The sequence below is a fragment of the Pelodiscus sinensis genome, chromosome 6 (genome assembly GCF_049634645.1).
Source record: "Pelodiscus sinensis isolate JC-2024 chromosome 6, ASM4963464v1, whole genome shotgun sequence".
Taxonomy (NCBI): domain Eukaryota; kingdom Metazoa; phylum Chordata; order Testudines; family Trionychidae; genus Pelodiscus; species Pelodiscus sinensis.
In genome coordinates, this window is record NC_134716.1 from 164,151 (window position 1) to 188,698 (window position 24,548).

Sequence of the window (24,548 nt, forward strand, 5' to 3'; positions counted from 1 at the left end):
ATGGGCCCCAGCAGCACATTTCAGCTTGAGCTGAATGCCCCTGGCTGTTGTGGGTTTGACTGCAGCCTGCCAGTAACTGACCACCACTCAGAGTGGAGAAGTGGGCTGTGCCCACAAAAGCGCATGATCCCAGCTACGCGTTTTGTTGGTCTATAAAGTGCTGCAGGACTATTTGCTGTTTTTAAGTTTTGCTCAGAGTGAAAACACTCTCGCTCATTCTCTCCTGTACTTATGGGGCTTACCCCGCTGTCTGCATCACTCTCCTGCTGACACACAGGCCGCAGTCTCGGCACAGCATGCAATCAACCTATGCTACAAGGCTGCAGGGTCACTGTGTGGCGGTCCCTGCACCTGAGGCCTGACCCAGAGCACCTGCCTTGAAACCAGTGGGGAGGCTCCAGTTGCCTGACGGGCCATGGTCTCAGCACAGCCACAAGCAGCCTAGGGCTGCTCAGGCCAGATCTCATGCTGCCCCATCAAAGCTCCCTGCTGCAAACTATGGGTTAGGTTCCTGGGGAACAAAGCACGAGCAGAGACTCTGACCCCTCCGCTGGCTCCCGGCCTGCAAGGGACTGTGCCAACCACAAGCAAAGGGGGCAGTGATGATTGCACTTGCAGACTGGCAGGAAGACCCCCACCTTGCATCTGCTGGCAGAGCCCCATGGCTGGGGGGTTGGAACTACAGTTAGGGAGAAGGGGGAATGTCTTCCCACAGGCTCCAGGTCTGCTGGGCCAAGGCGGGGTAGGGACTCCTGCTCACCTTGACTCCCTGTGTGGGGAACAATGGCTGCCCCAGTTGAGGAGCGGGGTGGAAATCAGGCCCCTGGCCCTAGAGAAACTGAGGTTAGGCCCCCCTGAGTCTCTGTCCCCTGAGTTCTGGAGTGCTGGGGCGGAGAAAGGAACTGGGCCATGGGGGAGGGCTGAAGAAGCACCCTGGCCTGATAAAAGCCGTGCATGGCTGAGTGCTGCTTCACAGGGAGGCAGCTCTGCCTTTGCTCTCCATTTGGGCTGAAGGCTGGCTGCTGCGAACACACCTGGGGTGGGGAGAGGGCAGGGACACTAGGTGGGATGGGAAGGCTCAGGTCTCAGGGTTATCCCCAAAGGTTCTGGGGTATGAAGGGGCATATAAGAGTGCCCGCCCCTTGGCTGGCTAGAGAGAAATGACGGGACGGTTGTTGGGGCACGCTGACGGGTTGATGTCTGTGTGCTGGCTCACGAGCAGAACGCTGGTTTTACACACAGTTGAGATATGAGGTAAGGGCAGAAACGCCATGCAGGGACTAGGCCTGGTCTGGCCCAGCACCTAGCTACACCCATTTCTGTAGGGAGGCGCTGAGGCACTCGTGGCTCTTTGCTGCCATTCCCAGGACACACCTCACAGCGTGACATAAGTTTCAGCAGCTTTGGCTTTCAGTGTATTCGGGGAGGTGTGTTAATGGGGAGTATATGGAACAAGAGGAGGCGGGAGACATGGCTGGTGGAACCCTTGGGAAGTGCTAAGAGATCATCTGAACCAATGTGAAGGAGTAACGGTCAGTGACTGGGGGAGGCGGATGCAAATGTCACGCCTCCAGGGAGCCAAGAATGCAGCTTTCCAATGCTTTGCCCAAGGACAAGCCCTTTGTGTGCTGAGCTCCTGCTCCATGAAGCCAGCGCTGTGGCCCAGGCGGCATAAAGAAGCAAGGGAAGGTTACTCAGCAGTGCAGTAACTGGAGTTCTTAGAGAAGGTTGTTCCCACGGGTGCTCTACTTTAGGTGCGTCAGCGCCGCTGCGCCTCCAGTCAGAGATTTGTAACAGCAGTGCCCATGGCCAGCCATGCATGGGAAGTGCAGGAGTGTGTTCTGAAGAGGATACTGCGCATGCGCAGCTGGCTGCCTCCTCAGTTCCTCTCTGACCCAGACGTATTCAGGTCTGAAGCAGAGGGGAGGAGGGTGGGTGATGGGAGCATTCACGTGGACAACCATCTCGAAGAATGCCAGTTGCTGCACAGGTGAGTAACCTTCCCTTCTTCTTCGAAGAGTGTCCACGTGGGTGCTCAACCTTTAGGTGATTACACAGCAGTATTCGTAGTAGGAGGCGGGAGCTTCGAAAGCTGAGCTTGTGATGCCGAGAGTATTGTGTGGCTAGATGTTGTCTCTGACTTGGCAAATGTATGTATCACATAATGTTGCGAGAAGGTATGTGTTGACGCCCATGTGGCGGCCCTGCAGATGTGTTCTGTGGGCACATCCTGTAAGAATGCCCTTGTAGACTGAGACCGCATGCTGGGTAGGGGCGCTCTCTGCATTAGGGTATATGCTAGTTTTATGCAATTAGATACCCATTTGGAAAGTCTTTGCTTTGATATAGGTAATCCCTGCAATCTTTCCATAGATGAAATGAACAACCAAGGAGTTTTGCGAAAGGGCTTTGTCTATTGCAGGTAGAAGGTGAGTGCCCTGCAGACATCCAGGGTATGAAAAGCCACTCCCTTGTTGTCCTCATGTTGACGTGCTGTGCTACCTGGCTTCAGGAAGAAGATGGGTAAGTATATGGGTTCATTGCAATGGAATGAGATGAGTACTTTTGGGAGGAATTTGGGATGAGTCCACAGAATCACATTATCCTTGTGAAATATTGTGTATGGGGGATCCACCATTAGGGCTGCCATTTCACCAATTCGTCTGGCAGACGTGATCGCTACGAGGAAGGCCACCTTCATTGATAAGTGTAGTAGAGAGCAAGTGGCTAGAGGCTCAAAAGGTTTACCCATAAGGACTTTTAGTACTAGATTCAGGTCCCATACCGGAATTGGGTCCTTGCGTGAAGGAAATATGTCGTGGAGGCCCCATATAAAACATTTGACAGAAGGGTGCGTAAAGATCGAGTATTCTTGTATGGGGTTGTGGAGAGCAGAGATGGAAGCAAGATGCACCATTATGGAACTCAGGGATAGGCCTGTGTTGTGCAGTTCTAATAGGTATTGTAGGATTGTGATATTCCCGTGTGGGCAAGTTCATAGGTATGGGTTGCGCACCAGGCCGTGAACCATCTCCATTTTTTAGTATATGTCTTTCTTGTTTGTAGTCTTCTGGAATTTGTGGGGATGAGCTGCACTGAGCTCGGGAAGGTCTTTTCCCTGGTGTTCTGGAGGGACACGCCTGGAGGTGTAACTTGTGGATGGCTGGATGGGAAAATCTGACCATTTCGCTGCATGAGGAGAGATGAGACTGGTAGGAACTGATGTGGTGGCTAGTCGGTCATCTGTGAGGGGTACAGGTATCACGTCTCTCTGGGCCAGTTGGGTGCTACTAGGATTACTCTGGCCCTGTTCTGTCTGATCTTGAGGATCACCTGTTATATCAGGGGAAATGGTAGAAATACATATGCCTGGGGTCGCCTTCCATTGTATACCGAAGGCATCTCCCAGGGAGCGGGGGCCTATGCCCACTCTGAAGCAGTATTGTGGGCAGCGAGCATTTGTGTGTGTAGCGAATAGGTCCACTGTTGGGAACCCCACTTTTTGAAGAGGTGAGTGAGCACTGATTGGATTATCTCCCACTTGTGGTTCTGTGGGAATTGTTTGCTTAGGTTGTCTGCTAGTATGTTGTCTTTGCCTGGGAGGTAAGTTGCAATCAGGTGTATGTTGCATGGGATACACCATACCCAGAGGCAAATAGCCCCCTGGCATAGTTGGTCTGAGCGTGCCCCTTCCTGCCCATTGATGGTGACATTGTCTGTTAGGATTTGCATTGTGCTGTTCTGAATCAGGAGAAGAAAATGCCTGCAAGAATTTTTTACCATGGTTCTCGCAAGTTTATGTAGTATTTGGTCTCGTTGTGGGTCCATTGTCCCTGTACAACCTTGTGATGCGGGTATGCCCCCAACCCAAAAGCATGGCATCTGTCATGATTGTTGCTGATGGTGGATTGCGTTGGAAAGGGACGCCTATGCATATGTTGTCATGTAGGGTCCACCACGTGTGAGAGGATTTTATCTTGTTCGGCAGGGTGAGATATTTGTTCCAGGGATGAATACGTGGCCGGTAGGTTGTGCGTAGCCAAGCTTGTAATGGTCCCATATGTAGTTGAGCATTGGCTGCTGCCATTTGCCCCAGTATTTGTAGGCATAGTCACGCCATTATGAGCGGGCTGGTCTGTGCTGTTGCTTTCTTGGTTGTGACCCATCTGTGGTGTGATAAAGGAGGCTCTGGTCTTTGTGCAGTTTAAATGTGCCCCTATACATTTTAGGGTTTGAGTTGAGATCAAGGTACACTTTGCTGTGTTTATCTGGAGCCCGAGTGTGTTGAAGAGGGTTCTGATTATTGAGACGGCCTATTGTGTGTTCTGTTGTGTAGGGCCCATTGCTAGACAGTTGTCCAGGCAGTGCTTTTTTTGTGACGGTACTGCTTGGTACGCAGTACAGGCACCTTCAGTCAGAGCTCAACAACTTTTCCCCTGGAGTACCGGCACCATTTTTTTTTTTTTAACAAAAAAAACACTTTGTCCAGGCATGGAAATATCGTGATGCGCCTTTTCCACAAGTGTGCTGCTACTAGTGCTAGTACCTTTGAGAATACTCGTGGGGCTGTTGAGAGTCTGAATGGTATCACCCTGTACTGGAAGTGTCTGTCCTTTATTGTAAAACAGAAGAATGTCCTGTGTGATGGGTGTATTGATATATGGAAATAAGCATCCTGGAGGTTGAGGGTAGACAACTATGCTTCTTTTTTCTAGGCAGGTACAACGGTGGCCAGAGTAACCTTCTTGAAGCGTTGGTATCTAACAAAATGGTTGCACCTGCAGAGGTCCAAAAAATGGGTCTCCAGCAGCCCGACTTCTTGGTGGTGAGGAAATAGTGGGAGTAAAAACCTTTGCCCCTGTTTTGCTGTGGTACCTCTTTTATGGCGCCTGGCCTTAGGCAATGTTCCGCCTCTTGCATGAGCAAGTTCTTGTGAGAGGGGTCCCTGAAGAGGGAGGCAAGGGGGGTGGGACAACTAAAAATGGGATGTAGTAGCCAGTTCTCACAATTTCCAGAACCCAGTTGTCAGTGGTGATGGCACACCAGGCTAGATAAAAGTTGGCTAGTCTATTGCCAAATACTGTAGATGGTTCAGATTGCTGCCTAGGAAATTTCAGGGTTGTCAGACCCTCAACCAGGACTTCAAAACTGTTGCCTGGATGTTGATAGTTATTGAGTGGAGAACTGATTGAAGGCCTGTCTACGCCTGTTTTGGCATAGTCGGCGTCTGTTGTCATATTGTCGTTGTTGGTTGAATGATGTATCTTTGGTGGAATGATCTGTTTTATTTTCTTTTTGTAACAGGTACCTGAATGCCTGAGTCTTGAGTATGGCCCTGGAATCCTTCACGTTATGCAGAGAAGTGTTTGTGGACTCTGGAAAGAGCTTTGTACCTTGAACAGGAGGTCTTCTACAACGGACTGGACCTCTCAGAAAGCCCAAAAGCTGAAGCCAAGATGCTCACCTCATTACCACAGCTGAGGCCAGGGATCTGGCTGCTGTGTCCGCTGAGTCCAGCGTGGCCTGTAGGGCTGTACAGGATATTAGTATGCCCTCCTTAATGTTTGATTTAAACTCTTCTCTTTTCTTGTCTGGGAGGGACAGAATGCAAGATGTTAGTTGACTGAAAATATGATGTGTATATTTTGCTAGTAAAACAACGTAGTTGGCTTCTGATCTGGAGGCTTGCTGATGGATATGCCTGTTTCCCCACTGCATCCAGCCTCTTTCAATCCCTGTCGCAGGGAATTGTATGTGTAACTTTTGGCTTCCCTCTTTGATTCACTGCTTCTACTACAAGGGAGTTTGGTGTCAGGTGGGAAAACAGGAATTCTGCTCCCTTTGGAACGACACAGTACTTTCTGTATGCTGGTTTGGATGCTGGTGGAATTGTGGCTGTTGTGTGCCATATATTCTTGGAAGGATCCATGAGCGCCTCATTCATGGGGAAGGCCACTTTTGCATGGAGAGACGTGTGCAGGATGTTTGTAAGCTTGTGTTGCATCAGCAGCATATCTCACAAGGAAATCTCTAAGGTGTCTGCCATTCTCCTGAAAAACTCCTGGAACGATTTAAAATCATCCCTTGTGGTTGATGGTATCGTCAAGAGGTGTGGATGAAGGATGTGTGAGTGGAGAAGAGGGTGATCTCTGTTTGTCCCCAGTAATATCCATATCCTGTTCCTCTGCATCCCAGCTGTATTGCTTTATGGACTGCATGGGACCGTGGTGCTGGAGATGGCTGTTGTGGCTGTTTAAGCTGTTGTAGTTGATAAGCCGCCTAAGGGTCCCAGTATGGTCAGTTAGGTATAATAGGTGGTGGGACCCACTGTGGGAGCTGCCTTTGTTGAATTTGTTTTTGAGACTTAGGGAAGGAGTGTTGCGATAAGTGTGGAGGTCACCTTGTCCTCATCGTCACTAAATACTAGGACAGCTGAACTGGCTGGAGTAGCTGAGAAAGTACACCTTGAGGTGTTCAGGGTACTGTCGGTGCCAAACAGAAGCATCCCCAGTACCTCCGCTGCTGTTGTGAAGTGCAGTAGCAGCGGGAGAGTGGATGGTAGTGGAGGGAAGAGGCGTGTGGAGTGTGCAGCGGCGTTAATTGGAATGTCAGCTGCTTTGAATGTGAGATTGGCGCCAAGTGCTTTGGTGGTGCCGCCTCAGATAAAATGCTCGTGCTCGGTGCCGCTTGAGAGCATTGTTTCTTTCGAGCCGTGATGGTGCTATGGGTATTTTAATTGGTGCCGACGAGGAGGCTTTGCACTTTGCCTCTGTCAATGTCTTATCTGAGGCATAGTGATAGAAATGTAGCCGTGTTAGTCTGGTGTAGCTGAAACAAAATACAGGACTATGAAGCACTTTAAAGTGCTACATAGTCCTGTATTTTGTTTTGTCTGAGGCATGTTCTGTGTGCTTGGGGGTCTCGGCTTTTTTCCTCCCAAGTCCCGCTGGCATGCGGCTTGTCTGACCCCTTTTGAGCTGGGTGTTGAGGCGGGGGAGGGTGCAGTGTTTTTGTGGACAAAACACTTCCCAGGGGAGAGTCAGTCCCTGAGGAAGAATAGACCTTTTCTTAGGGTTACTATTTTCCCCGGTTTTAGGGTTCAACCTGGTGGGAGCCACTCTCTCCGATCCCGTCCAAAGTGATTTCTGTCTGGGAGGGGTAGATTGCATGGGGTCAGAAGCTGACCGAGCCTTTTTCTCCAGCTGGAGCATTTTCAGTTGTAGTTCTCTTGAACTTCTGGATTGGGGTGTCCGCTTCTGTGGCATGCCGTTCCCCAAGACAGCGAACACACTGATCATGCCCGAGTGAAACTGAAATGGATAGCCTGCAGCCCAGACACCTTTTGAAGCTGGGCAAACCCGGCATGTCCTAGAGAGCTGGCAGTTTGCACAGAACTGGTATGCCCCTTTAAGCGCTTGTCCACTGAGGCGCGCTCTCTCTTTTTTTAAACTATCCCTAAAATCGAAGTATGAACTTGAAAAGAGTTTCTGAGGTAAAACTGTCTATAGCTAGGTAAGTATGTAACTAGTCAATGAGGTAAAGGGAGTCTGCTGATCTGCAACCGAAGCTGGCGGTGGTTGAGAAGGAACCGAGGAGGTGGCTGGCTGCGCCTGCGCGTAGCCCCTTCAGAACATACACTGGCTCTCCGTGTGCGTGGCTGGCCATGGCCACTGCTGTCACAAATCTCCGATTGCAGGTGCAGTGATGCTGATGCACCAAAAGGTGGAGCACCCATGGGAAGACCCCTTGAAGAACTTGCAGAGCCATGGGAGGGAGTGCGTATTCTAAACCAAGGGGCTTACCCCTGGGTGGGGTTTGTAGCCTGTTCTCTGGCCAGTGCCCTGGCTGGAGGTGGAATGGCTCAGTGAGCTCAGTAGCAGGCGTGTAGGTTCTTTTATTGCTGAAACGCACTTGCTCAGGTAGAGCTGTGTGCCCTGGCACTGTGACAGTTATGCTGAAGAAGGCTGGCCATAGGCAGCCATCTGCCTTTCTGGTCACTCGCAGGGAAGGCAGAGAAAGGAGGGAGACACAGCGTGACGGCAGAGAAGCCTGGTGCCTAGCGTGGTGCCCTTGTTGGACTGTGCCCTTGTTGCACACTCTGAGCTGGCAAAAGGCACCATGCCAGTGTCTTCCCCACACATATACACCCAGTGTCCACCTCTTGACCCCTACTCCATGCCTAGTCCTGGCCCCATAGCAATAGCACAGCCTCCATCCATACCCTTGCTGGACTCACTCCTGGAGAAATTGCTCCTGCGTTTGGAGAGACACCGCTACTCAAAGGCTCAGGGGTGGAGGGTTTATTGCTTGGGTTTGCAATGTCATCCACTGATGTTTTGCAGAGTCAAAGCTCGTTTATCGTGCTTCAGCAGGCTGCAGGAACATTATTAGCATGTCTCCCCCAGTGCCTGAACAGGAAGCCCCGCCACGCTGGAATGGGAGCAGATCACTCTGCAGGCCGTTTCAGAGCCTTCAGTCAAACCTCAGTTGCTGGCTAGCAGAGCCAGCCCCACAAAATGTTTCAAGTGGTTAAGATTCTGACAGGAAATGTTTCTCCTTTCTAAGTGGCGCCTTTTGCTCTGTCCATAGGCACTCAGCCTAACTGCTATTGCCTCTTCCGCCCGGCCTGCTGGGAACCGAAATCCCAGCCCCGCTGTGTCCACACCCGCCAAAGCGATGGAGCCACCTACCTCAGGACCTAGGGCAAGGGCATGCACAGAGCGACTGAGCTAACACTGGTCAGGAGGGAACTGAAAGGAAAAGGCCTAAGCTTGCCTCTAATGTTAACTAACTTCAGGGGCTAGGCCTACCCAAGAGGTGCTCGGCAGGTGGCAGGATCTGGCAGCTGCAGCTGCAAGAGAGGGACCAAGCCAGGCAGAGAGGAAGTGCTTTCTGAACTGAAATGTCTGCTTGCAAATTTCCCAGACACATCCTCTTTGAAAAAAATGTGCTTGAACAGAGGATGGAGGATGAAAAAACAGGCTGTGCCCAGAAAAACCCGGCAGTGTGGTAACCCTGCCGGCTTGCCCCGAGTCAGCCTCTGCTCAGAGGGTGCATGGGGCCAGGACCCAGTCACTGCATGTGCATCCCTCCCCCCCAGGAAACGGCGAAGGCTGCTCACCCTGAGGAGGACCCTTGTTAGCATCCCCCACCCTATTGGAAAAAAAACCAGGACTATGTAGCACTTTAAAGACTCACAAGATGGTTTATTGGGTGATGAGCTCATCACCTATTGAACCATCTTGTTAGTCTTTAAAGTGCTACATCATCCTGTGTTTTGTTTCAGCTACACCAGACTAACACAGCTACATCTTTATCACTATCCTATTGGAAAAGGTACTTACAATGCACAGTCCCACAGCTGCATGCACCCTCAAGGTGTCACCCTCATTCCGTACAGCCTGCTCAGTATAGTCCAGGGCAGAGGCCATCTGCCACACGACTCATGCCTGGTATCAGTGTGTTCCTGGGCTGCAGGCTTGGCCATCAGGAGTCTGGGCACTGAGTCCTTGGCTGTGACTGCTGCCCAGGGAATAGCTCCTTGTGCACCCCAGATCGGTGCTGGCTGCTCACTGGCTGGAACTGGGAGCAGCAGGAAGGTGTTAGGGCCTCACACTCCGCGTGGGCACTGCCAGGCTGTAATGCAGCTGCTGCTCAGCATGCTGACTCCAGCTTGGCACTGAAGCTGGCAGCTGAGGGCTAGGAAGCTCTTTTACAGTCTCCTATGTCAGCTTAAGGATTCTGTGCATACTTAATTGAGGGATATGTCAGTCCAGCACAGCTATCCTGGCTTTACTCAGGCCCAAATGAGGTATGAGCAAGGGCAGCCGGCCACCAAGGCCTGACTCAGCAAAGCACACCAGCAGCAGACCTCAAAGCTCATTACCAACGAGCTCACTGTCATTAGCCAGCTTTCACAGATGGGGAAACTGAGGCACGGAGGGGGTCGATGATGTGCCCAAGGTCACCAGCAGAGCCACTAATGGAACATGGTCTCCTGAGCCCCGGGCTAGTGCTCTATCCACTAGACAACACTGTCCCCACTACATGAGCAGGGCTCTACACATGCAGAAGTGTTTGCTGGGCTGGGGCCTGGCACGCTATTGATATCCTGAATGTGAGGGCTGATGCTGTCTGATTAAGGGCAAGACTGAGAAGTGCTGCCTCAAAAGTAGCCCTGCCGGAAGAAAACGATGGGCCCGGAGCCTGCTGAGTGGGCGTTACCAACATTCTCACCGCAGGCCGAGGCCTGGAGCGACACACCCTAGGCAGTCTTGCAGAGAACTGCCGGCATGGCATGAGGCCATACCCAGCCGCAAACAGCTCTCCTTGGGGTAAAGCCAGTCGTCTTTCAGCGCCCAGCCCCAGGGATCTGAGCAATTTACTCCTGTGCTGAAAGCCTATGGCCACTTAAGTACCAGACTTGAACAGCGAGCCCTCTCACTGCGCCGATGCCCCTTTTGTGCTGGGCTTGCCCTCCTGCCTCTCTCACCCAATGGGAGCAAGTAGCAGGTGCTGCTACACTCTCCAATTATTAAATATGAGGGTCCCCACTCAGCCTTTCCCCTTCCTGTTTTAGGCGCCTGGCTTGCCACAAAGCTGCAGCCACTCGACAAGGCATGAGCCCCAGCTCCCCTGCTCTGCCACACGATAAGACGAGCAGGACCAGCCCAGTGGCCAGGCCAGATAAGCCCTGTGGAGGGGGCGGGCTGTTTCTCTCTCTGACTACTCCTTGAGCAGTATGTAGCCCAAGTGATCCTGGAGGCGCTTACTGCGCAGCTGAGCTGTGGTGCAGTGAAAGCACAGAGCCCCAGCAACACCCGGCAAAGAAAAATGGAGGGATTAGAAAAGGACCATCCTTACTCGGAATCTTCCCAGCAGCCGCCATCAGCTGGAGAGGAATACACTGCACCAGGTAACATTGCCATGACTGGGGGAGCAGGAGCCTGCTAGTCCAATGCGTCACAAGTGGGGCTAGCATCTCTCTCTCAAGCTATTCTGGCATAAAGTCATTTTCTTAAACTAGCCTAGTAAAATGTCCAGGGTGGCTCTCAATAGTCACCAGGCGATAGATGCCGATTGCGGGAGATGCCACACCTCGTTTGAATCGTGGGCAGCCTTCGTCACTAGAATTCTTAGTGAGTTGCAATGTTCTCTCTTTTCTGCTAATTGCATCCAAAAAGAGTTCAGTGATCCAAACGATGTACATACGCTGTGGTAAATGCTTGATATGCAGAGTATGGAAGAAACATATTTGCCTTGCATACAGGAAGTCAGGTTGTCACAAAAGGGAAATGCATTTGGAAATGCTTCTCAGCGCGATCAGAATCCAGAGGCATTGCCAATTCCCTGTAACGGTACATCAAATGGTATGCCTCTTGGCTTTTGACTTGACTTTGTCAGTCTTTGTGCATCCATACTCTTCTGGTAAAAAACTCAGGTGTTTTACTTAGGGGGTCTGGCCTGTGAGTGACATGTCACTGCAAAGTCCTGCCAGGTGGTGTGAAAGCTAGCTAAATTACTTCTTTGACCAGCACACGAATCTTGGCATCAGATGTGGAGTGAAATCCGAGGTCCCAGAATATTTTTCATAAGACAGTTTTTTCATTCCAGTTTGAGCAGGCCCCATACAGGCGCTAGTTGGTAACTATACTTCTGACTTCAGATGCCAACCTACCGTGACACTGCATAATAGAATGCAAGCAAACATTAGTGAGACCACTCTTCAGTCTTTCAGCACCCTCTTGTTAGACTGGGCTGGCGGTCTCTATCAGTTAGAAGTACAGTAATTGGCTGGAGTGTGAAGTTGGTGCAGGTTTAGTACACTTAGCCTGGAATATTTTTCTCAGAATTTGTTTCTCAGCAAGTTTTGACAGTCTCTTAGCTCACAAAAAGAAACAAGGGGTTGACCTCGGTTACACCTTCAAGAGCCAACGTGCTTGGTAGCTAAATGCATCCTGGTTTAACAGCCGTCAATGAATTCATTCCATCAGTCCTGTGAGTGGCCTTCTACCATTCAACATACCAGCCTTCTCAGCAACTCTCCTGCTGCTTTGCTATTTGGCAGGCAACAGGTTATGACATCGTGTGTCACTAAAATAAGCCCTGGGGGGGGACTGCTGTTCAGGTTGCCCTTTTTGTATGTTTAGAGCATCATGTTTTATAACATTTGTGTGTTGAGAATTAAGGGAAACTTTGGCTGCTGACCAGGACTGTCAAGCTGTGGCACGTGTCTCTTACTTTATATTGTCCACTTCCTAGTATATTTTTTGAATCACAGTGTAATTTCCCACCCTTTCCCTGTCGTGACTGTTCAGAGTGCAAGCTTCTCTGGACAGAGCACATCTCTGTTTGGGTGTCTCTATGGGGCCCAGGCATTATTATAAAAACAATAATTCTGTAGCCTTGTGTTCAGTGCAGAATGGGCTCCAAAGCCTAAGAAAGCAGCACTCCCAGGCTATGTCTACACTGGCAGGTTCCTGTACAAGAACTCTTGCACAAGAACATGGCCACATGCTTTTGTGCAAGCGTGTCCATGGCAGTGTGGACACGCTCTTGCGCAAGAAAGCTCTGATGGCCATTTTAGCCATATGGCTTTCTTGTGCAAGAAACCCCTTCCGCATGTCCACATTTCCTTCTTGCACAAGAAGGCTTACACCTGTTAGAAAAGCGCATAGCCCTTGTGCAAGAAGCCCTCTCTTCCGACGCCGTACTGTAAATCTTCTTGTGCAAGAGTGGGGGGGCAATGTGGATGCTCTGTGGAAGAATGGTCATTCTTGCACAAGACCCTGCCAGTGTAGACATAGCCCCCGAGTTAATTGCTCCTGGCTGGGGTTGGAGATCCAGAGAGGGATAGCCATGGCTTAGCACACAATCAGGAGCTGCTGGTTTTATTCCCAGAAGAATCAGATTCCTTGTGCCCAAGACATTTGGCTGCTCCATGCCTAGTTTCCCTATTTAGTGGTAACAACCCTCCTGATTCTCCTAGGGCTTGTTTGGGAGGCTCAGTGAATTAACATGCTTTAAGGCTGTTGGCTGGACGGTGCTAAGTGTAATTAGTGGTACCCTGCCTCATTCCACACTGCCAAGCACTCACCGGCCCTTGCTGGAGATGTTGCAGAAATTCATTATTCTGCCTGTGTGGCACATCCGCTGTCCTGTCTCACAGCAAAGGGGCATGCTAGCAGCTCTTTTACACGGCACTCGCAGCTGCTGAGGCCTGGGAAGGGAGAGCCAAGGTGCACGTATGGACCTAGTTATCGTGCTGGGGCAGTGACGGCCCTTGGTGACAGAGTTCCAAGCAGGCAGGCACCCTACCACAAGGATAGCTCTGGGCTGGGGCACAGGCAGTTGGGGTGGAAATCCTGACTCAGTGACGTCAATGGGAGCTTTGCCATTGATGGCAAACGTTGGGATTCCAGCCCTGAATTCTGTCCCCATCTCAGCCACGTGACACTTGGAAAGCCACTGAGGCCCAAACACCGGCTCAGTGAGGACTGATTCATTAATACGTGGCTGCTGGAACCCTTCACACGGAAGAAGTGGCGTCTCGTGCTGGACCCCACCCTTCTATCTGCAGGCAGCCTTCAGCCCATGGCGTCACTGGGTGAATCTGCACTGTGGCTGGCCTGTGCCAGCTGGCTCAGACTCAGCTGAGTTTCATGGGGGGGAGGCAGGGCAGACGTGCAGCCTGTTCTCTGGAACAGCCCCAGCTCGCAGGTCCCTGGAGCCCGAACTCCAGCTCAAGCCTGGGCCATCTACAGCACAATGGACCAGCCCCTTGGGCAGCACCTGCTAAGTGCAGTGTAGACCTGCGCTGTGACTCGCTATTCCCAGCAGGGACAGTGGGCACCAGAGGCAGGAGAAGGCAATGCCTTCCCAAACTGCCAGGCTGGCCCCGCTCCCACTGTGCTCCCAGCTCTGCCCTCCCCTGCAGCTTCAGCAGGGCTCCCTCCAGGCTCCTGGGACTGTCTGGGCTTCAGTTGTGCTGCGTTTGGGGTTGCCCACCCTCTCTGTGCTCTGGGACTGGTGAGGCTGGGGCCAGGCACTGCCTGCTATGGGGTGGGTGGGTGGGCAGCCTGCCCTACAGTGTGGGGACTTGGCTCCCACGGGGAAGCTAAGCCCAACGTATACCCACCACCCAGGGCAGACAGGAATGTTCCTGGTCCCAGGTTGTCCGTCTGAAACCCATTAGGCCTCTCTCCAGCCAGGTGCTAAGCTCTCCCTCTGCCCTCTGCACAACTGCTTGCCCTGAGCATTCAAGTGCGTTCCCGTAGGGGCCGATCCCAGCCAGGGGTGCTGCCTCTCACAGGATCTGACCTGGCCACAGGAGAGGCCAAGTGCAAGCTCCTGCCGCAGGCTGCCAGATGACAATCCTGAGTGGATCGCAAAGCCCTTTGTAGCAGAGCGCAGGGCCATTACCCCATTTTACAGACAGGAAGTAAGCTCAGTCAAACTGGGTCAGACCGACAGCCCATCTAGCCCAGGGTCCTGCCTGCCAGCAGCAGCCAATGCCAGGTTCCCCAAAGGGCATGAATAGAACAGGCATCCCCTGTTGCCCATTCCCAGCTCTGGCAGTCAGAGGCTAAGGACACCCAGAGCACAGGGTTGCATCCCTGACCATCCTGGCTCAGCCACTGATGGCCCTGTGCTCCAGGAACTTCATCCTGTTTACGGAGACTTTGCCAAGGTCGCTCAGCAGCCAATTGCAAAGCTGGGATTAAAATGCAGGTCTAATGAGTCCCAGGCCAGCATGTAGCATGAGGCCACAGTGGATACCCGTTGGGGAAACCTTGAGATTCATGAACATGTGGCAGCACCCTTGAAGCAATGTGTGATAAACACTTGAGCCTTCAAACTGCAGCAGACGCAGCTGAGAGAGCGGTAGAGCCAAGGGCCAGGCCCTCTGAGAGCTGAGGGAGCCAATGATGGGACCAGCAAACAATGAGAATGGGTGAACCATCGGCAGGCTTTCCAACCAGCAGCTCTGCAATGATTTAATGGGACACAATGTTCTGGATGCTGCTGCCCTGTGGGATCGCCTGTCCAAGAAGCTGGGCATGCCCAGAGCACGCCTGCTTTCGTAAAGTGCTACTTGCGGCATGAAGGGTGTGAGCTCTCATCCCCTACCTGCACTCGCAGGCGCATTGCTGTCCTGGGGGCTATTCACAGAACAGCTCGCCGCCTGGGCCTGAGGTGACTCCCTTCCACCCCAGGATTCTCCTGCCTGACTCACCCTGTTGTGCCCGTCACCCAGGAAGACTTAGCACAGGCTGCCCGTCAGCCAGCCCCCACACTGACAGCAGGCTTGTTGTAGGAGCCATCACGCGCCGCCTGAGAGACCGAGAGCTGCTGAGGAAGAGGAAAGCAGAGGCACAGGAGAAAGACACCGCGGAGTGGGTTCGGAGGTAAATTGCACTAACCACAGGGGGATTTTCTCTTGGAGACAGGATGCACCCAGCTCCGCAGGGAACGGAGCTCTGTGCTCAGGGCTCACTCAAGGCAAGGGGGCAGAAAGCCTTCGGCGCTGTTCTGCAGTATCCCCTCCAGCAAAGCGGGAAGTGGGCAGAGCCTGGGCTGTGAGCTGCTGCTGGGATTGCCCCCCCTCCCCCGAGGAGCCACAGGGCACCCCGGGCAGCTTGCAGGGCAGTGTGGCTCTCACCCAATGTAGCCCTGTCCCGTTGAGCATGTGCAGTGGTAAGTGCAAACAGCCACGCCTGGGCAGCAGAATGCCACACCACACGAGTGCTCCAGGGAGGTGCCCAAGAGAACAAAGACCCCCAGTTCCAGATCTGCTGCTGGTCAAACGTTCACACGTGTCCTGGTGAGCTCAGGGATCACTGACAGAGCACATGGGGGAAACCAACCTGCTGCCCTGGGCTGGTACAGGCTCAATGGCACCCTCCAGCCTACCCCAGCCGCAGAGCTGCCAAGTTGTGCGCAGCTCCATACCCCCCCCCAAATACTCCAGGAGCAGTATATGGACAGCCCAATGGCCTGTCCTGTAACACTGCTTATTGTGCACATGCAAGGGGGCTCACGCTAGTTAAAGTCCTTTGCTCGGCTGCTAGTCCCTGGCAAATCCCATTTGAATAGTACGGGTGAGCCTTTCTCCAGGCCGTGGGACCTCTCTGGGGGCATTACAAGCCTATCAGCCCCACTTTCAGTTCCTGGAGGGCTGGGAGCCACCTCTCACAGGGGATTATGGGCAAGCTCTGGCCCACATTTGTGTATAAACCTAATTCACTGAAGTTAGCCCAGGTTATTGCAGAATATTGCCCTGTCACATGCACTATTTCTCAGTTTGCTTTAAGACCTGAGCAGCTGTTCCATGACTGCAGTCCCTGCACAGGAGGGAATAAGCCCTGAACCCACATGGGTGGAGATGGCAGGCAATTCCCTACAGTAGGCTGCTGGCAAAACGTGTGGCTTTAGGCATGAGCCCGTGAACCAGGCAAGCTCAGAATTCACCAGCCGTGTGCACCAAGCCACGGGACAGACAGGCTGTGACCTGTGACAGATGGAGCTGGCCCATACAAAGCCCTTGTGCAGCTAGCTACAGCTGGAGAGCTATACTTAGCCAGTACAGGCTAGTTTGCTGAGCAGTGGGAGAAGTAGGAGTGGCTGGAATAAGCGACAGCAGCAGCAGTGCAGGTTTGCTGGCCTGGTGGTGTCCACACTAGGAGCTCTTTGCCAGTCCAGCTACCCTGACAAAGCACTGCACATGGGGGAATCCAACACCCAGCTCCCAGGGAATGTGCCTGGCAGCTGGGGGCTTTGCTCTCCTTTGGGCCTGGCCAGGTCGCCCCTGGTTCCCAGCCCTGTGTGACACTGCAATGTCCTGACAGAGAGCGGGGCAAGAGCAAAGGGCCAAAGAGGGGCCGAGGAGCAGGGAGAGGAAGAGGCCGGCAGCAGGCTACAGAGCCAGAGCCTCAACCCAAAGGGCCAGACGATGTGGAGGAGGAGCCAGCAGAGAAAGCACAGGCATCTTCAGGGCACAGCGAAGAGGAGCCTGCCCTGTCTGGGACTCCAGAGCTGTCTGGCGGGACTCAGCAGGAGACGGTGGAGGGGCCCCCAACCACGGACACACTGCATCCAGCAGGTAAGTGCTCAGACCCGTGGATCCCAGAACATCCACACGACCTCTCCCCGAGCTGCAGTGAGGAGCAGCTGCCCTGTCAGTCATGGAGCTGTGACAACAGCTTTGGAGCCGCGTCCTCCCTCAAGCCTGCCTTTGCACATGGCAGCGACAACCTCCTGCCCCACGCTCCAGTCCCTTGGGCCACACGCAGACAGGCCCGCTTCCTTGGCCATTGGTGCCGCAAGGCAGGCATGGAGCTTTTGGCTCTGACCAGGCCTTTGGGGGTTTCCCCGCCCCATAAGTCCCTCCTAGCAGGGATGTCCCAATCAGTTCAGAGGGAAGCCCGAGCCTTGTCCCCTGAGGGACCCATTCATCATCGCTGCAGCCTGGCAGGCAGGTGTGGAGATGCTGTGGCACAGGACTGCTCCCCATGGGTGCTTGGGGACAGCTGCAGAGCTGCCAGGTCCCTGTATAACCTGACCCTCTTCCTAGCTCATTTAGCACTGTCAACAACAGGCTGTTCATGTTTATTCCACCGGGGGTTACCTAGAGATGTGGCTATTGTCACTGATGGGAACGGGAGAGCCACCCCGCAAGGACTTTGACACCAATCCCTTAGGGCTTGCATGTGCCTGCCTCGCTTTGACCTCTGTTGGCATCCAGAGCCCCAAGGATCCACCCTTACATCCAGGGTCCATGTGCCTCCCAGGTCTCTGTTTGGGGAGCAGGGGTCAGACCTGACACACCTGCCTGTCGGTTCCTTGCCCCATGGGCTCCATTTTCTCTGACACCCAGAATGCTGCTTCTTTGGGACTCAGCTCTCTGGTCTGGTCACTATAACCCTCCCCTTCTTGAGTGACAAATGCTCTCCAGACAGCCCCCCTCAGCAGTCTGAACTCCACTGCCTGGTCCCTACCACTTCCCCAGGGTAGGCCCATCCACACCTCCAGGTTCCAGTCCAGGGACCCTAGACCTGCAACTGCCTTCTCAGACCCTGTTACTCTTTGCCTGGCTGCCTTTCCACCTCTGAGCTCACCCTTCTAGTACCCCCACTCTCTGGGTTTGCCAGGCCAACCCACACAATAAGAGCAGACTACAGCCCCACACTCACAGCCCTTCTCCCAGGCAGAACTGCAGACTACTGCCACCGCCCTCTTTCTGCTGCCAACTTCCTGGCTTTATTAACATGGCCCAGCTCCTCCTCCAGTTGGATTTCATCAACAATTAGCCTTAGCAATCCTAGGCTGTCTACATTGGCGCAATCTTGCACAAAAGCGACTGCTTTTGCACCAAAACTTGCTGCCTGTCTACACTGGCAGGGAATTCTTGTGCAACTACACAGACATTCTAATGTATGAAATCAGGGCTTCTTGCGCAAGAATTATGCTCCCGCTCAGGAATAAGCCCTCTTGCATAACTGTTTTTGCATAAGAGGCCAGTGTAGACAGGCAACAGGAATTTCTTGTGCAAGAAAGCCCGATGGCTAAAATGGCCATCAGAGCTTTTTTGCACAAGAGAGCGTCTACACTGGCATGGATGCCCTTGCGCAAACGCACATGCCAGTGTAGACACTCTCTTCTGGAAGAGTTTTTGCACAAGAACTCTTCCGCAAAAGCGTTCTTGCGCAAGATCGTGCCAGTGTAGATGTAGCCCTAGGCTTTCTTCCAGCAGCAGGTTAATTGGCCTCACTTGCCCCTTAGGGCTTTCTGTTGCAGGACACACCTTCACTGAGGGCTAGAAACCTTTCCTTTTATTAAAAAGAAAAAAAGCAGCAGCAGCTGAGATTCTCAAGTGATTACCTGATTTCAGCAGTTCTGGCATTAAGGAAAATACCATGACACTCAACATGGAAATGGTTTTTCTCTTCCTCTTTTACAGAGCTTGGGGAAGTGCCAAAGTCAGAAGAAGCAGGCATAGCAGAGGCACTGAACATCCCTCTGGGAAATGACCACACAGATAATGGATACTATCCCTCCATTTTATTTTGATCCTTTTTTCCGCCCTTTCCATTGGTTTAGTCCAACTCCAGCCACTGTAGCATGATTTAGATCTGCTTTTCCAGGGTGAGCAATAAAAACGAAACACTTGCACCATCACCTCCCATCCCTGGTATTTCGCCTACCAAGGAATACTGGGGAAATCAATTCAACCTAGTGATGAGCCAAGAGGAAGCAAGTAGCCAATTAAAAGGCTTCTCCTTAGTGGAGCGGGGCAAGGCATATAACCGGGCGTAAGGCTGTCCTGTATGCCCCGGGCTGCCACACCTAGCAATCCCTCCTGGGTCTGCCTCTGCATCAAGCACCCTCCTCCTCCTCCTGGGCTATGTCTACACTCGCAGCTTCTTGCGCAAGTACAGCCGTTCTTACGCAAGAATCTGCAGAGTGTCCACACTGCCCGCCTGCTCTTGCACAAGGACATTCACAGTACGGCGTGGTACGAGGGCTCCTTGCACAAGAGCTATGCTCTTTTTTGACAGGTGTAAGCTCTCTTGAGCAAGAGGGCAGTGTGGATGCTCGGCAGGGATTTCTTGCGCAAGAAAGCCCTAAGGCTAAAATGGCCACCAGAGCTTTCTTGCGCAAGAGAGCGTCCACGCTGCCATGGGAGCTCTTGCACAAAAGCACAGCTCACATGGCAATGTGGACGTTTTCTTGCACAAGAAGCCACGAGTGTAGACATAGCCCTGGTGTCTGCCAGCTCAGGGCTTGGGGGGTGCCTAGGACTCCTGGCTTTCATTTTGACCAGGTGGTTTCCCCTAGCCTCTGCCATTCCAGCCTGCTGGTGGCTAGCGCCCCATGGCAGGTGGAGCCACATGGGGTCTGTCTAAGGTCCCTCTACCCAGGCAGTACAGAAAGATCACAGTGGGCCCAGTGGATCCACCGCCTGCACCCAATAGCCTAGTGATTAGCATGGGTCAGGCCCCCTCATTCAGCTGGGAAAAACCGGGGCCCTTTTCCACTGGGCATGGGTCACTTACTAACTTAGCCGTGTGAAGAGACCTAGTCGTGTAAATGTGTTTTCTTGTATTGCCCTGCCAGCCACTGCTCTAGGCAGCACATGGAACTGCTCGACAGTCTGCTGGCAGCTGAGCACTAGTGGGCCGGGGTGCAGTCGATGAGAAGTTTGAAAGCAGAAGCCATGTGGCCGTTGCAGATAATTTCCAACTGAAAGCTCCCGCTTGGCCATTACACCACTGAGTGCAGCCTACGTCTAGTGGTTAGAAAGGAGCACACCTTCCCATTGGTACACTCCCATACGCATGGGGTCTCCTGATGAGACTCCCTTATCTGTAAGGAGCAGATGCCTCGGGTTTCTTCCCACCTAGCCTAGGACAATGTTTTCACCTTGACGTGTGCCCAAATCTGCTGGGAGCGCGGAGGTGCCAGGCAGGATACCAGTTTCTCATATTCACAATAAAAGGGACCTTTTCTCCTAAAACTCCTATTGAACTTGCCAAGAAGACAGTACCTTGCACAGCCCTGACACCCGAGACATTACCTTTCTAAGTGGCAGAGGAACATACTTCTCCTCTCTGTGATCACGAGAGCACTGCAGAGAGATGACACTAAAAACAACAGTCCTCCGGTGTCATGGAAGAGGCTTGCAGTGCCGTAAGTGCTGTGTAGCAGTTTAGCTGGCCTGAGCCACAGGGCTGGCACTAGCAGGCGATACGGAATGGTTTCCCTTTTGAGCCAGGTTGTGGTGACAGACGCGTTGTTTGGCAGCGTGCATGACACGTGCCAGTGCTTTGGGGCTATCATGCCGTGCTGCTTGTGGACAGAGGACTATCCGCTTAGCAGAGGCACAAGGCTGGATTGGCTCCACTTGGGTGCCATGCTGGAGAGGCCCAGAGCAGCGATGACACAAACTGCATTTCTATTCAATGTGCATTAGTGGCCAGGCCAAGCCCTGCGATCCAGTGTTGCTGTGAGCAGTGCAGTCCCAGCGGAGCTCTGGTTACTGGGGAGGAAAATGTGCTCCCCTCCCCTCCCAGGGAGCAGTGGCAGCAGAAGGACACAGAGAGGAGCGACCGCCTTCCTGCACAGGATCAGCCTGAACAATCGTCTTTGCCTGGCCCAATATCTCCTTTCAGCCCCAAGCTCTCCTCTCAGGCCTTGCAAGCACGCGAGTCAGGGAAAGGAATCGGGCTGGGGACCACCCTCGGCATGGTGTCTAACACAGTGCCTGTCCCTTGGTGCCTCTCCTCACACTACAGTCCAGCGCTCCTGAAACAGGACGGGGGAAGATCCAGCCCCTAGACATCAACCTCCTTTCCTTTGGAGAAAACATGCAAAGGGGGACAACATAAACACACCATAATGTGAGGCAGGCCCAGCCCAGCCCAGCCCCCTCTCTGGGGCAGTTCCCTGGAAGCCGATGGGGTAACACCAAGGAGCCATTTCCCCTCCTACCACAAACCAGTAGCTGCGGCCCATGGCAGGCAGGACTCACCTACAAACCTACTCCTGATACTTTATGTATAGAGGTGGGGGACAGAGCATCTTTCTCCCCCCCCCCCCCCTCCTATTTATTTCGAGTTTTCTAATCCCCTAGTTGTAACTTCGGTCATCTGAAGAAGTGCGCTGCGCCCACGAAAGCTCATGATCCCATCTGCATGTTTTGTTAGTGCTGCCAGACCATTTGCTTGCTGGTTTTTTCTCCTAAACAAGACTTCACCTGGCAAATGAGTGACTCATTAACCCTGGTTATCAGTGCTGCCTGCTTGTCACAAAGGCTGATTCACAGGAATCTCCTCCCTGAGGGAACAAACAGAAGCCTTGATAACTCTGTTTGGTAAGTCGCTCCCTATGTATCAAGCAGAAACCAAGACACACTGGTGCCCATCTGGCATCTGCCCCTCCCCAGCTAGACCTGCCAAGACTCTGTCAGGAAACTGCAGCAGCTGGAAGCCAGGAGAGCTGCTGCTCCCACAGCCCTGCGCACCATGCTGCGTCCTGTCCCTCACACATGCCGGAGCCCGGCTGCATGCACAGCCTGGCCTTTCTCAGCAGACGTTAACGAAGCCCCGAGGAAAGGAGACTGAGTTTCTGAAAGAGCTGGTCCAGTCTGGTGCTGACGTGAACAGGCAGGATAGAGAGGGCCACATGCCACTGATCAACTGTTGCCTCCACGATGGGGAAGGCTGGGCCCTGGGAGCTGCCCGGCTGCTGCTGAGCTTTGGGGCCAGGGTTGGGCGGAATGCTCTGATCCACGCTGTGCTGTACCAGCGAGAGGGTCTGGTGGGGTTGTGCCTGGGTGCCCTGGACTGCGATCTGAATCACGCAGACCAGGACGGGTGCACAGCGCTATGGCATGCAGTTGCCACAGACCACATGGCCATTACCAGAATGATCATACGGGCTGCAGATCAACAAGGCCAACAAAGATGGACTCACCGCGCTGACGCAGGCTCATCACCAGGGCCACACAGCCTGTGCCGACATGCTTAGGGATACTGACACGAGCGCCGCACTGGGGAGGAACCCAGTCCACATCAGGACGGCTAAGGGGGGAAGGCCCAGGCCACAACAGGCAGAGTGAGAGGTTGCTCGCTCAGTCCCTCTTGCCCTGCAAGCCCCTGCCCAAAAACCTGTGGGAGAACAGAAGGAAACTGCGCAGGAGCCAAGAGCTTATCCAGCTGTGTGGAGAGGCAAAGGGAGGCAAAGGGCATCTGGCTCGAGCAGGCAAGCCAAACCTCACCGCTGGCACAGGGAGCCCTCCTACAACCCAGAATGCTGAGCAGCTGCCAGCCACTCCTGCGGACTAGAAGGCCCGCCAGCCCATTGGCTCCCATGGCAAAGACTGGAGACAGGATTTGGAAAAGCTCACAGAGCTCCTTCAAACCCAGCTCACACCAACTTTTCGTTGGAACGCCACCCCCGGGCCAGCCCTGAAAGCTCATCTTCCCCAGCCGGGCAGCCAGGCTGAGCTGGAGGCCCTCCTAGTGAGGAGGAGAAGCAGCCAGAGGCTGTCCTTCGACACCGACAGGATGTTTTAACCACCCCCTCCACGCCGAAAGGCAGCACTGGGAGGCGGCGCAGCATAGCAGCCATCCCGCTCCACCCCCTGCCTGGCCAGAGGAAAGCTGTGTAAGGCAAGCAAGGGAGAGAACATCAGCCCAAGCCCAAGGAAACAACACAGCTGACAGTGTTCGATTATTGACAGCAATGGCCCAGGCTGAACGTCTGTGGGTGACACGAGACTGAGCCCTGGAGAGCTACTCTTGTGAAGGAATACATCTGCAGCCCCCATGGCCTCTGCATTGGCACGAAGACAGGCAGCGCAGAGCGAAAGATGCCCTCTGTTTGACAGGGTGGGGTAGGACAGGCATTACTGGATTTGTTGTGGGACTTGCTGGTTCTCAGTAGTTACAGGCAAAGTGCGAATGGCCTTTTAACATAGTTTTGTGCGGATAACATTCCATCAATAGCATCATCTTCACTCAGCAAAAGCCCACAGCAGAGATGCCTCTCGCCAGAACACTTCCCACAGCCGTTGGCGGGACACACTGGGGCGGGGGGCTGCAGCCCATGTGCAGTATGGCAGGGCTTTGCTACATGGTACACAGGGAAGGCAGGGCCCTTCAAAGTGTCTGCCTCTTGTAGTACTGGCCCGCGCATCCATTCCAGCACCTTGCACTGAATTAGTGACTAGCACCCATGCCAGCAGCGACACCTAGTGGCAACATCCATTATGCACCATCCCTTAAGGCACTACTCAGAGTACAGCAGATACTTGACAGTGGCAGAGATTCTGGACAATAGCTACCCGTGCCCCGAGTCAGGGGTCGGGGGTGGGGGCGCTATGGAGCATTTACTCATACCTACTGAAAGTCTCACCACTAGACGCTACTGGCTCTGCTCCTGATATGACATGTTGAGTCCTAGCAGGAAACTCTAGCAAACTGGGCTGCACTAACTGGCCTGAGGAGCTGTGTAAAGGGGGTGCAGCACTCGCCCCTTGAGTGCCCTGGGCAGAGTGCAGTACCATGGTCCTCTCTCATGCTTGAGCCCTGAGAAAGCTGCTGGCCAACCTTGGCAGGTCTGCAGCAGCTCAGCCCTCTGACCCAAGGAACTACAGAGTCCAATAGAGAAAGTCTATTTGCCATCACTAGAGTCATCCACATGTAGGCCCTTTAAATGCAGTCCTTTGGTTGGACTCCCAAAGAAGCCCTGTCCCACCCTGGGGTTGATACCACTTAGTCTGCAGTGGGTAGGGGATTCTGGGCCCACTCACTACTTTGGGTTCCAGCTGTTATCCGATTTGCCTGATACCTTGAGGTGCGCTCATTTATTAGTTACTCTTTGGTGAGAGCGGGGTCAGTAATTCATCATGTGCTGTTTTATGTTTATGTCACTTGTGCACTCATCCAGAGCTCTACTTCTCCCTTCTGCAAGGTCATAGAGCTGGCAGAGACCTCAGAAGGTCAAGTCCAGCCCCCTGCTCTAGGCAGGACCAAGCCCAACTAAAT

At 53.2% G+C, this 24,548-nt stretch overlaps 1 protein-coding gene across 25 annotated transcripts in view; it reads left to right on the forward strand.

The window, feature by feature from the left end:
* LOC102459924 (uncharacterized) overlaps window positions 1-19,176 on the forward strand; it is a 121,507-nt gene extending 102,331 nt beyond the window's left edge. For 17 of the 25 annotated variants that reach the window (XR_012904552.1, XR_012904548.1, XR_012904542.1 and 14 more), the window contains 6 exons: window positions 2,423-2,523; window positions 4,716-4,825; window positions 5,305-10,915; window positions 15,317-15,407; window positions 16,848-17,101; window positions 18,959-19,176. Coding sequence is in view for 1 of the 25 variants with exons in the window: in XM_006114824.4 (XP_006114886.1) it covers window positions 10,834-10,915; window positions 15,317-15,407; window positions 16,848-17,101; window positions 18,959-19,068 (537 nt within the window). In the remaining 24 variants the exon portion in view is untranslated. Of the gene's footprint in view, window positions 743-2,422; window positions 2,524-3,071; window positions 3,213-4,715; window positions 4,826-5,304; window positions 10,916-15,215; window positions 15,408-16,847; window positions 17,102-18,958 lie in introns of those variants that run through there. The other 8 variants (XR_012904558.1, XR_012904535.1, XR_012904557.1 and 5 more) reach the window with 6 other exon arrangements.
* The last annotated feature ends 5,372 nt before the right edge of the window (window positions 19,177-24,548 follow it).